This window comes from Epargyreus clarus, unplaced genomic scaffold (genome assembly GCF_041222505.1).
Source record: "Epargyreus clarus isolate Ecla_fem2 unplaced genomic scaffold, WU_Ecla_fem_2.2 ptg000003l, whole genome shotgun sequence".
NCBI classification, from domain to species: Eukaryota; Metazoa; Arthropoda; class Insecta; order Lepidoptera; family Hesperiidae; genus Epargyreus; species Epargyreus clarus.
Genome location: NW_027332211.1, coordinates 13800051 through 13812902, shown reverse-complemented (window position 1 = coordinate 13812902; position 12852 = coordinate 13800051). Strand labels below are relative to the sequence as shown.

At 35.7% G+C, this 12852-nt stretch overlaps 1 protein-coding gene across 1 annotated transcript; it reads left to right on the top strand.

Moving 5' to 3' along the window:
- Positions 1–2107: 2107 nt before the first annotated feature.
- On the top strand, positions 2108–12328 carry LOC140754773 (uncharacterized). The gene is made up of 2 exons (XM_073089867.1): positions 2108–2269; positions 11621–12328. Exons 1-2 carry the CDS (start codon positions 2221–2223, stop codon positions 11926–11928), a joined length of 357 nt encoding a protein of 118 aa, XP_072945968.1. The 5' UTR covers positions 2108–2220; the 3' UTR covers positions 11929–12328.
- The last annotated feature ends 524 nt before the right edge of the window (positions 12329–12852 follow it).

The following is a 12852-nucleotide window of genomic DNA, read 5'->3' as shown; positions in this document are numbered from 1 at the left end:
TTTTAAGATCTCTTATATTTCCTCATGAAGTTTTCCTTCACTGTGCACTATGGAACTGCAAGTGATTGATTTCAAATAATTATCCGAGTATTAAATAAATTACCGATAATGACTCAATTTCACACGCGCTTACATGCTTCGGAAGGCATTGACATTGAGCCATCAATCATGACTATTTCATTGGATACCTGTTAAACCTTGTCCAAGTCTTGCTATTAACCCGTACCTTCCAACAATTCTCATCAGAATTGCTTGATAGCTAAAAGGCTCTCCAAATTGTGGAGAGACGCCGACCCCAATAGTGGGACATAAAAAGAGCTTCATCCATGTACAATGACGTTTTCTAGTCAAGTAAGTATTTAACTTCTTAACAATACAACTTATAACAGGCCGTTTAACCGGAAAACCACTAAAAACCCCCACTGTTCGGAAAGCTGTAATAAATCTGTTACAGAAGTAGAAAGCTCATTACTTACGATTGAACGTGCAGCTTTCTCGAGCTTTCAGTGTAAGCTCTTTAATATTTATGAAACAATCGGTACAATATGTTGGAGCTAGGTTGCATTGTAGGCTTGACGACAAGTTATGGAAAGTTCCCGTCAACCTTTATAAGCGAATAAATTTATTGCAAGTTCAAATGGTTAAAGAAATAATTGTAAAGGTCGCGGACCTTCGCTGAGAAATAGGCGTCACAAATCAATGTAATTAATTTAATAGGTACCCAATCAATATAAATGGTGTCCCTGTAGTTCCGGGACCAGAATAGGGCTACAGTATCCCCTGCCTGTCGTAAGAGGCGACTAAAAGGGGGCTTCCGGGGTTGCGGCAAGAGTGGGAACTGGAACTGCCCGGCCAGCGGCCCCGGGAAGGACAGCGGTATGTGTGGTCGCATATCGTCGTATGCACCAGACGGTGTGGCGAGCGTCAAGTCCCTGGGGGGACCTGGGCAGAGTTCGACGGGACAATGCGCTAAGAGGACTCCGGTTGCGTTTCTTTGGAGATCCCGGAGCCCTCTACGCAGGGCCGAGGACGGCCACCAGGGGGGATTTAGTGCGGTAAGTATCCCACAAAACTCCGTGTCGCTCCCACGGCACCGAGTACCCTTTGAGGGGAAACCTTCAAAAGGACTCGATACACTGCGATCGATATCGACTGCAATCGATAGCACAAAAAGGGTACCCAATAAAATTGATATTGAGTGGTCACTGCCTATTCTTCTATTAATTAGAATAAATAATTATCTATTAATATTCAGCATAACGAAAAAAAGTTTCGAAAGTGGTTGCCCTTTGTGGTTTGACTTCGAAGGCACCACTGTCACACCTATTTTCATTCGTCATTTTGCTGTGGTAAGGGAGACATAATTTTCCGAGGCGTTCCAGCTTAGACCATAGATCTCAATCAACAGACTCTCAATCAATTTTTATATAACCTGCACAGTTTGATCCATCTCAGTAGTTAATATTAGTTATTTGGTGGTAGAGCCCTTTGTGGTTCGACTCCGGTAGCACCGAATCCGAGACCAATCTGTGGTCAACCTCTGGTAGGAATCAAATCATACCTGGAGCTTATTACAGATGTCAATGGGCAGTAGCTAATTGCCATCAAATGCATGCAGTCCGCATGTTCATTTGCTACGTCATAATTATAAATTAAAAAGGAATAGGAGATAGGTAGGTCTTCATTAACAATAAGAATTTATTTGAGTCACCAAATCACTTGTTTACTATGTTTATAGTAAAATAAAATTACCAAGGTACTGTAGTGCATCAGGGATGTTTGCAGAAGCTCATGTATACTGTTTTTACACCATAATGAGAAAAAGATGCAGCTCCCTGATGTACCGTGTCCGGGATAGCTCCAACAGCATCCTGAAGATGATAAGCAATAGAGTAGACTGTAGATTTATTTTTCATTGCAGTTTTCTACAATTAAAATTGTAATGTAACTTAAAATTTTAATTGTAATTAAAAAATAAATCTGTTACTTGAAATAAATAATTAAATTATTATTATTAATGATTATAGTATAGACATTCCGAATTTATCCCAAACTGAACTGAAAGCTTCCTGTGGGTGCAGTTGTAGCGGCGCGGGCGGGCCCGGCGTTTTTAATCCGGTTCCGTGCGCGTGCGCATCACTCGCCAACCTGCACTCGGACCGGGCTAGCGCAATACCGTACAGTGCCAACTTTGCTAAATTAATAACTCATTAATTAATAATGTATAAGTCGTTGATTTTATTTTGTGCTGTGTGCTTGGTGATTATTGGTAAGACATCTTTATTGTTGTTTTTTATTATTCGTTGTTATTTATAGAATGTTCATTAAATAAAATACACAATTAACAAAATAATTACAAAGCCCGAAAATAAATAAGTATTTTAGAGGAAATCTTAGTTACAAGTTTATTATAGCCTTCATTCCATTATTAAAGCCTTTACAAAGCCAAATTTTTTAAAATGTAATTATTTTTTATTAAGACAAGCCTAAAAAATACTAATAGCTTAATTGTTTTATACATTTTTAATTGTTTTTTTACAAATAACAAAATTATATAACGATTTTAGACATCATAATTAAAAAGTAAACTATACAAATGATAAAATAATTAAGTTTAAACAAATTCAATTGTTTATAGCTCATGCTTATTTAAGATTTTTAAAGTAAAATATTCGGCTAGGGTGTCGCAATATAATGGCTAATTATAAAGTTATATTTATCTTAAATTCGTATCGTCACAATTTATATATAATGGAAATAATTGTTACAGTTTTATAAATTAAATTAGTCCGCCTTTTGTACCACACTGTTTTAACATGGTCAATACAGAGTAAATAAATAAATAAAATTAAATTCAATATAAGTTGAATATTTATAGAAGGTCAAATTAGTCAATAATATAAATATATTGTTTGATAATAATAACGATTAAGTACAGGGTTGTCAAAAGATGATAATCATTATTTTAGGTAAAAGACACATTTTATTTGATGTATAATCATTATTTTTATTAAAACTCACATTTTAGTTATTATTGAAATATTAATGATAATCACTATTATAGGTATTGAAATATTTACGTAAAAGTACGTATATATAATGTATATACTTTGTTATTACGAAATGCATATATATTTATATGTACGTATATACAAATCAGTTATATCAATATGAAAAAGTAGTCATTGTCTTTTAGTGTACTAATAAATAAAAATAAAACTTTTTATAGGTACAATATTTTATTATTCTATCATGGTATTGTATGGTAAATAAAAAAGGGTATGATGGTATGAAAATATTAAAAAGAAAAACATGTCTGAAATTCATAAAAACAAGACATTCGAATGGAGGACCTTCTAGTTTTGAAGTCCTTTAAAATTAAACAACCTTATGGACTTATAAAGCCAGTTCCAATTAAGCAGAGATTATCTCAAACAAAAGACTACGGACAAACTAATTATCATGTGTATTAAGAATTTATTCGAGTTATAAGTCACGACACGACAGAATCGGCAACGAATCGTGATATATGTTTTCCGCATCGTGCTTCTAAATAGCGTATTTTTTATTAAAACGCCCATATAGCAATCAATTATCTTCAATATTCATGACAGCAAAAAATATGTGATGTACGAAACTGATAAATGCCATGAAATTTATAAAATCATACGTGTAAGTGGCTAAAGTTCACTCAAAATATTGTTTGTAGTATTTTTATATAGAAGCGATTCACAGTTCATAGGAAAACAATAATTATAAATAAAGTTATGTCATGTATAAAAATACTAACTAACCAAGTCGTTTACCTCAGAGGGAACGATGATCTAGCAAAATCTAAATCAATAGGCTCTAGAGTCTAGGTCTACATTAAACTCTACCCTTACCATGAGTTTTTACGTTTTGACAAATATGACTGTTTTGGTATTTGTTTACGTATTTGTCCATACAAATTCCAATCAGCGCCCCTAGCGGATTATATCAGAACTATAGTGTCGGTAACGTAACATTACATGTCTTAATTGACAAAATGGCGCTTTATGTTTTGTCACTCTTTTTACGAACATATGAGGCAAGGGCAGACAAAAGACTTGAGCACTTACTTAATGTTACATTTACTCAGTCTACGGAAGCAAACGGAACAGAATAATGAATTGAGTAAACGTAACGTAAAATTGTGGGATGTTTTGAAAACTCATGGTAAGGGTACTGGTCACGCCATCGCGTACTATTTACTATCCCTGAAGACGAAGTTGGAAAGCTTCGTGTCAAAGTCTACCGTACACTGACTCGTACACGTCCCACGTCTAACACTACTGTTATAAAGAAAGGTGGCAGTAGTAACGTCCCCATTGAAACACGAAGGGCTCTCTACTCCCGTGAAACTTCTCCCTTTATCGAACTGCTTTTCTGGTTTATCATCATCATCATCAACCCATTACAGTCCCATTGCTGGGTACGGGTCTCCGTTCAGAATAGGCCATAGACCACATATAGTTATTTTTGATTTATATTAAACACATATTTTATACAAACTTATAAATATATATCCTTCAGGATAAGAACATTTTAACCTTTGAACAGTTTTCAATTATCCTGTTTTGTCTACTTTTGATCATGTTTACGAAATAGTAGTTCGACTATTTAGCTTCTGACTCACTAGACAATTAGTTACTTTTGTTAATAAGCATATCTTAGTATATAATAATCAGCATAATAATTAAAGTATCCGGAAAAACAAGTATCAATTATACAACTGATGTATGTAAATTTTACCTACTCGTATCATCTTTGCAATAATCAACTCATGTAGGTATAACATTGAGTACATCATATAAAATTTCGTAAACTATACTTTTTCGTAGGCACAGTAATCTATGAGAAACGTTAATAAACAGGATGTAAAAGTCATTATGTTTATTACACATATGAATATTAATATGATATCATCGTTCTGAGAAAGGTAGCAGACGGAACGAAGCCTATTCGAGGCTTGAAATAAACCTGCCTAGTGATACAAAAAGCTAATTGATCTGACTCAGTTCACATCCGTTGCACTACTTATTTCGTTCACATTCTCACTGCATCTTCCATTACTGTGTATGTTAGTTATAAATGCCATCTAGTTTTACAAAGATAGCAATGGAAAGCGCTTTACCCTTAGATGGTTTGCGACGCAACGGAATAAATTGGAATTTTATAATAATGCAAAAACAAACATGATCAACCTGTTTCAAGACGGCTTAGGTTACACGCGAGTGGTCAGGACAATGACTTTCTCATTACGACTGGACTTGGTCGTGACCGATTTAAGCGCGAAGAACGTCTTCAATGCCTAAGCCTTTACTTTTTATACTATTGGCATGATGGTAAGTGGCTACTGCCACCTTTGGACATCTGTAATCAACTTCAGATATGGTCTAATCTAAGGTCACAAAAATTTTGCCCTGAGAACATTTAAATTTAAACGATTCAGATAAGAATATCTCCCTTCGGTAGAAATAGGTGTGGCGGTGGAAAGTACCTTTAGAGCCGGAGTTAATTTTATCGAAAGATTCCCAAATTTAATTCGACAACAATTCGACCTCATTCAAAATCTCATCTATTTGATCAGTTTTAAATTCCCGGTCTGGGATTATTTGATGCCACCAAATTAACAATATTTCATTACAAAAATGTAAAAAATATCATTTTTCCTTATTTTTCAGGTTCATGTTGCAAAAAATACATAAACGCAAACCTTTTGAATTATACATTCGAATGATACCTGCAGTGTCACCTTTATATTTTTTTCTTAAAACAGTTGCATCTATAAACGGTTTTTACTTAATATGAATATTACATGCTTCACGTTCTTTATACCAACATTCGTGTATCATACAAATTCGAATCACGAAACTGCACTAATTTTGTTGTATGTTAATATTACTTCGACTGACTTTTACTCATTTTCACAATCCCAATATAAACTTTGTATTAGACTTACGTCTGTATGTCTACTTACGTAAAATATTATCTTAAAAACTTCTGATTAAACATGGAGATAGGTTCATGATCCCGAAAGATAGATTTTACAAAACCACTTTAAACCAAAACATTTTGGATTTCCACGTAAAAATCAAAAAACCTGGTAGGTAGGTACTTAACGATTAACGAGACTTTCATATGTTTTAAATGTGTAAGAGGTGTGTGTAATTCTTGTATAGACAGAGTCATGGATTAAACATTAATATAGCTACTTAGATATAATTACTTATAACAAATTCATTATTGAACGCTTCTGTATATCGATACCTAAATTACCTAATCAGCCAACTCCATTTTTTGTCAAAATGTTTTTTTTTTATTTATGTTGAATTCGTTCAACGCCATTTACTATCAAAATAAATAAAAAAAAAACATTTTGACAAAAAGTGGAGTGGGCTGATTTGCGAATTAAGGTATCGATATACAATATATGCAACGTACTATATATATTGTGGAAATATTGTACGTATCGTTGTTGGATTACCTAATAAATAAAACCTTTTATATTTGTAGTAGGTATTAAGTTTTTAGTGTGCAAGTTCTTTCGTCCGTCCGTATCCACGCGACCTCCATTAAAATCTGTGGAATATATGCACCTATCCAAAAAACCCAGTCTTAAATACTACTTCGCCTTTAAGATGACATTCAATATGAATTCAGTTTTATGCATTTAGGCAGGATTAGGCATCGCTACTTCGGAAAATTAGCGATTTCTAGATTAGGACATTGAAATACAGGGAGTAGTACTAGAGTACGTAGAGACAGCCATAGACAACAAATAACTCGGTCCTTTCAATCTTGCTATTGCCGGTATAAACCGAAATTTCTCGTACCCTTCTGGTTCTTAACAAGATTTCATTTTGTAATATGAACGATACTACGAATAAGACCCGTTTATATCTAGACATTGACCTTTACAAAAACGGGCAGACAAAATCGTGCTTTTTACATATACGATACGACACATTAATACAATTAGGTACAATACAAAAATATTGACATATAGCAAAAACAAGTTCCGGATTAAGCAAGCCAACCAAAAAATTGCGTGACCTATTAGGGTAAATAATTACAGGATAGCCAAAGTTCGACGTAGGCTTAGAGGATGGCTTATATTTTGTCTTATAGCTTATTTGGGCTCAACCGCGGGACCATAAAAAGCAAGAGGCCTGTAGCATTTGCTGCTTCCTGGTAGATGGCAAAAATATGTCGTGTTGTGTGTGTGTGTGTTATGTTGATTTGTAATTAAGAAAAGTATTTGATCTGTTAAGATTTTCCCGGTAGCTGACGTTAGGGCATTTATGTAGGGCTTCGGGTCCTCCAAGTACATACGAAATATATCAAAATTCACATTCAGAAACAAGTGTTTGTTTATTCGTCTCTATATTATGTGTTAATGACACTTGCGACACGAGATATAAGTGTAGTGGTAGGTCTGTGTGAAAAAAATATTTACGTTTATATCGCCTGTTTTTACGATAAGAAAAACAATCTGTACACTTGATCCTAGTGACCTAATCATCTCAATTCCAGTATAAGATGTATGACAGCATTCTACATTCGATAAACATAGTAAGTTTTTTGAATACACCAATAGTAAGTAGTTTAGAGTCACCAAGTCACTGAGTGTTTTGGTTGATGGTCTTTAGACACCTACATTTAGGTCAGTTCTTCCATTTAAAATTGGTTATAGACATGGACAGGACAGCAGTGACCGCATATCGTGAAGACTCGAATTTTGTTCGCAAATGCGCTTCATAGAATTATGACTACAATTTTATAATACCTCCGGAAATGTTCACTTAACGTGATGTATGTGCCATAAAATACCAAAATCAATTACCCATGACAATAACGTAATGTTTATTGTCCATAAAAATCTGGGGCACTAAGAAATAAACGAGTAAAAGAGTAAGTACTTTCTATACACTTACTTTCCGCGTTTTAACTGACTTATGATCTACGGCTTTGATTTTAAGTTTAAATTTGGTCCCATGTGTGATGCGGTTGGGCTTCGAACGACGCGTTCACAGTTACCTAGCAATTTGAGAAGCAAAAACTCAGCCTCGCCGATGGACCAGCAGACCGTTAGACGAAAGCCGCACACTCACTCCATCGTACAACACGGGAAATAAGTTTTACAATGTCTTCACGAACGTGCAAGCGAATGTAATACATGTCATGTTTACACACAGTTCAGAATGTTGCGCCCGAAATTAATGATTGATTTAACGTTTCTTCTCTAGAAGTCGTGATATGGAGCCGATAAATGAGTTTATGATGTCTCGGCAGAGTCGGTCGTTGCACTAAATTTACAACGTGTATCGGATTTATAGTTCAAAGTTATTTACATGCAGCTTAATAACTTCCACATAACTTAATCCCGTTAGGTTATTTGGCGAGGTTCAGAGGCAGGTAGGCAATTTTGTAGTCGATGTATATTTAAAAAGTCGTCTTAGTCGATGTATACCTTAAATGTTCCACATCTCACACGGGTCTTTTTAGTATAGTCAAGATAGTATAGTAAAGGTAAAACAATTGTGATACAGTTGTGTAGAATGAATCAATATGTATTCCTTTATAGATAGAAGCAAAAGATAAAAAAATCTACAACTCCACAAAATCGGAAATTGAAACGTTCCTGAAACCTAGACCTCCCGTACGAAATAATATACAACATTTTACTAACAATAATAATTTAAAGTACCTAATAAATAAATGCACCTACACAATCCATACTTTATATACGAGAAAGTTTACTACCTTATTGCGATGTCTATAAATACGAGAGGCTAGTTCGTAAATCCCTCCGTCCAGTCTTTAATAGGCACGGTAAATATATCTGAGTGTTTTAGAATATAATCTTACGCATTCATCCTCTTCACTATCCCATCTACAAATACAAATAGACATGAAATACGGCGTTCAATCACAAATAAGTATAGGTATTAGCAAGTTGAACGACCGAGTCTAACAAGGAAAGCCGTAACCGGTGAACAGGTCCGACTATCCTTAGGTTAGGATTGCCAAACAAACACCAAAACTTTATATTAGGATGCGCTTCTTTTCAGTATTACTTATGTGTTTACTTACTGTACTTAATTGAAGCTAGTGTACCCATTTATTCAGAGGAACTACAATACAATGAAAAAAAAATAAACAATATTTAAACTAAAACTACTAAGATTAACACAAAAAAAATATAAAAAAAAAATTAGCCAAATCGCTGCCCCGAGGAAGTGTGCCCAAGATACTAGCAGCATTACCTCGTTGAATTGACAAACTAATTTGCTGGCCGAGGTAAGCTCCAGCTCTTGGGTCACCGGAGGCCTCAATAAGGTGCGAAGACAATTCTTTATACAAATGCTTCGCTTGCGGTCCCCACATTCCCATCGTCTCGACTGCGAAGAGCACAAACATGTAACTCTGTGAGATATTAGCATACTTGAGCCGCTTTACAGCCTCCGCAGATTCAGCCGCCGCTCCAGCACGCATCGAGGTCGCCTGTATATGCGATGGGGCCATGGTATCTAAGCATGTACCATCCCATACCAACGACCTCCCCTGTTTCCAGGGCACGAGTGTCAATCCATTCGGCCGTTTGCCATCATCACGTGCTATACCTTTCGGCTCAAGTGTGGCCGGTACGTTAATAGTGACAAGGGCCCGACAGATGACATCGTTGATGCTTGCATGGCGCGACATACGGCCAGCACTGCGTTGACACGACAGACCATGATGACCAGACTGACTGACGCCTTCTCCACAAACACAACGATGAGGCTCATTTATTTTCAAACCAAGACGCAGGAAAACACATAGGGACAAAGTGGTGTTATCCAAAAGGGTCCCTATGTTGCTCGATGGAAGTACCTGTAACCAGAAACCAGACTCACTTTCAGATATTGCTATGAGACGTGCCCTCTCTATAATACCTACTGAAGGATTCAATAGATAATCATGTGTTAATTTACAGAGGGGCTCGTCCTATAGTTTTTGAATATTTGGAAGATTGGGGAAATTTTGACATGGGCAGGCCAGAGACCAAGCAGATTTGGCTTCACTCATGTACGCAACATCATTATTATTTAATGATTTTGATAGAATTTCCAAAACTAGCTGTTGCGTACTATGAGTCGAAGACAAAAAAGCTGGTAGAGAGACACTGGAAATTTTGCGTAAAATTGAAGCTGAAATGAAGATTTTTATATAGGTAAGAGGGATATATGAAAATTGTTCAACTTTATTTTGAATGATTCCTGACCTTATTTCGACAATTGTTGTGGTGTCATATCGCGAACTGTATCAAGATCGGGGTCTCTATTTTGTTAACCGCCATAAATAAAGATCAAAGTTTTAAATATGGTAAAACTGTATTTCTTATGCCGCTGAACGCGCCTTAAGCGCTGCTGTTAAGTGTTTTGATTTAGAGATACATACCGATTATATTTGGCATTCGAATTGAGCACATCTACATAATATGATTTTATTACAGAAACTTAGAAATAAACATAGTGCATGCCAGCCCTGTCTATCTAATATCTAATGGCGAATTTATGATGCACGATCCGCTATGCATGCGGCCACAGCGTGCATCTTCGCCTATCTCGCCGTGACCTCCGAGATCAAACGCGTATTGTTTATCTGCATTACCTACGTCTACGATTTGCGGAATTTCGTGCGTATCAATTCTGCGACTGACCGGTCAATCGCTATTTACGATTGCTATCAAATTAATTTGTACAAAGGCCTTTAAATGTTTGTTTGATAAAATATTACTCATTTGTTATGATTGATGATACTATGTATATTTTTAACCGACCTCAAAATAGATAATGTTATTCGTTAGCGTTGTATTTATTCAATTGGAAAACTGCTATTTTCTGGTTTAAAGGGCGTGATAAGGTAAAGATACTTCTTAATTGGGAGATTCATCAATCTTCAGTGACAGCAACGCACGTTTGAGACCTACATTAGCAGAAATAATAAAAAAATATCATAGTCAACAAATATAGTAAATGCATTAAGTGCCACAAGTCGGTCACAGATTAATCTATATATATAAAAGCGAATATCATATAAGCCTAAACAACCTAAATAATAAAACGCCTAATATAAATAACTTTACATGAACATCCTTCAAACAACATTTTTGCTAGGATACAATTAGGGTTATCAATGTAACCCGATTCACACGTAGGTATAGTCCGCGCCAAACTTCTAGTTCGCTCTGAAGTTGTTGCGAGCAGGTGTAGTCATACAATTTGCTATGGCGACCCGATTCATTTCTATATTCAGTGCGGACTAGCAGTTTTACGCGGACTATACCTACCTACCAGCCTATAATCCCCTAATCTGTACTAAATTAATACTCGTAGTATGTAATTTTCCACACGATGTTTTCCTTCACCGTTACAGCGAGTGATAGTTAATTTATAATACGCAAAACTTTGAAAAATCAGATGTGCGTGTCTGGGATTTGAACCTCGGGCTCTTCCATTGAAAAGCCGCTTTTCAACCACTAGGCTTTCACTGCTACCAAATAAGAATAATATAATTTTAATACATATTAATTATTAAAATTCTATCATTTCAGAGGCACGTCCGCGCTGGCAATATCTTCCCGAGGTGCCCGGCTACGTTCCAGTATACATCAGAAATGGAGACACACCGCTTGAAGAAATCAATCCCGAGTTAGCAGAGGCCTTCCACGCTTTGCCAGCCGGGCGGAGCGCTGGGAAACAACTGGAAGCAGCAGCAGAGTCTCCGGACCACCCTGAACAAGCTGACCAGCCTCAACCAGAGCCGGAACCTTTCGACGTAATCAATAAACAACCCCACGAAAAGATCTCTCCGGCAAAAAAATCCGACTCAGAAATAATCAAGCCAGAGGAACGCAGATAGAACGTCCCTTATCTCCGAAGTACTTATTTAGGTTTTAGCGCTAAAACTAGTGATAAGTGTGATAGGGTCAAGAAGCAGTAATGAGATCGTAAATTGCAATGATATTGAACAAACTGTATCGTTTCTAAGAAATTATATAACTATTATTCGTAATTTATTACTGTTATTTATAGACAGATGAACGCTAATGTAACCCAGTGAATTATTATAATTATCGACGATCAAACAATTTTGCCTTATTCATATATTATTATTTATAAAGAGGTTCTCTCTAAAACAATTATTTAATGCTTGCCATTTTAAGAATAAAGCTTTGAGATTATTTATTTATTGTCCAATATGTAAACTAACTGTAACTTTTACTGTTATACTGATTAAATAAGTATACATTACTATTCAATTATTTTTAATTTCTTCTTATTACATAACTCTACTTCAATGAAAAGATTACTTGAATTATAATGTAGGTAATAATCACGACTTACAATTAAATTTATATACAGTACAATTATGCTTGAAAGATGATAGATATAGTATGGTTCCTCATATAAGGGGACCATCATCCTCAGAAGTCGCAATGGATAATATGGACACAATTACAGTTAGAAGCCCTTTCCTATATAGAGTTGATTACACATGACTAAGGGCGGCAGTTGCCACTTAATATCAGGTGGAGTAGTGCGAAGCCACTTCTATTTCTGTATTCTAGGAGAGCCCAAGCAGATGTTTTAGTTTGAATTGAACGGACGTCATGATCATTATGATAATGGTTCATACTTAATTGGTGGCAAGCATGTATAATTAGGTTCAAGGAGGTTTTATTTGAAGTCATTTGCTGAAGTTCATGGACCACATATCAGCAGATAGACTGCTGTCCCTTTGATATTTTCAATACATAACGATCAATCGGTACCTTCGATGATA

Excerpts from the sequence above, each read along its gene's own strand:
- LOC140754773 (XM_073089867.1), top strand. The coding sequence starts at position 2,221 with ATGTATAAGTCGTTGATTTTATTTTGTGCTGTGTGCTTGGTGATTATT. Across the intron at positions 2,270-11,620 it reads TGTGTGCTTGGTGATTATTG|AGGCACGTCCGCGCTGGCAA; the intron begins GTAAGACATCTT and ends CTATCATTTCAG.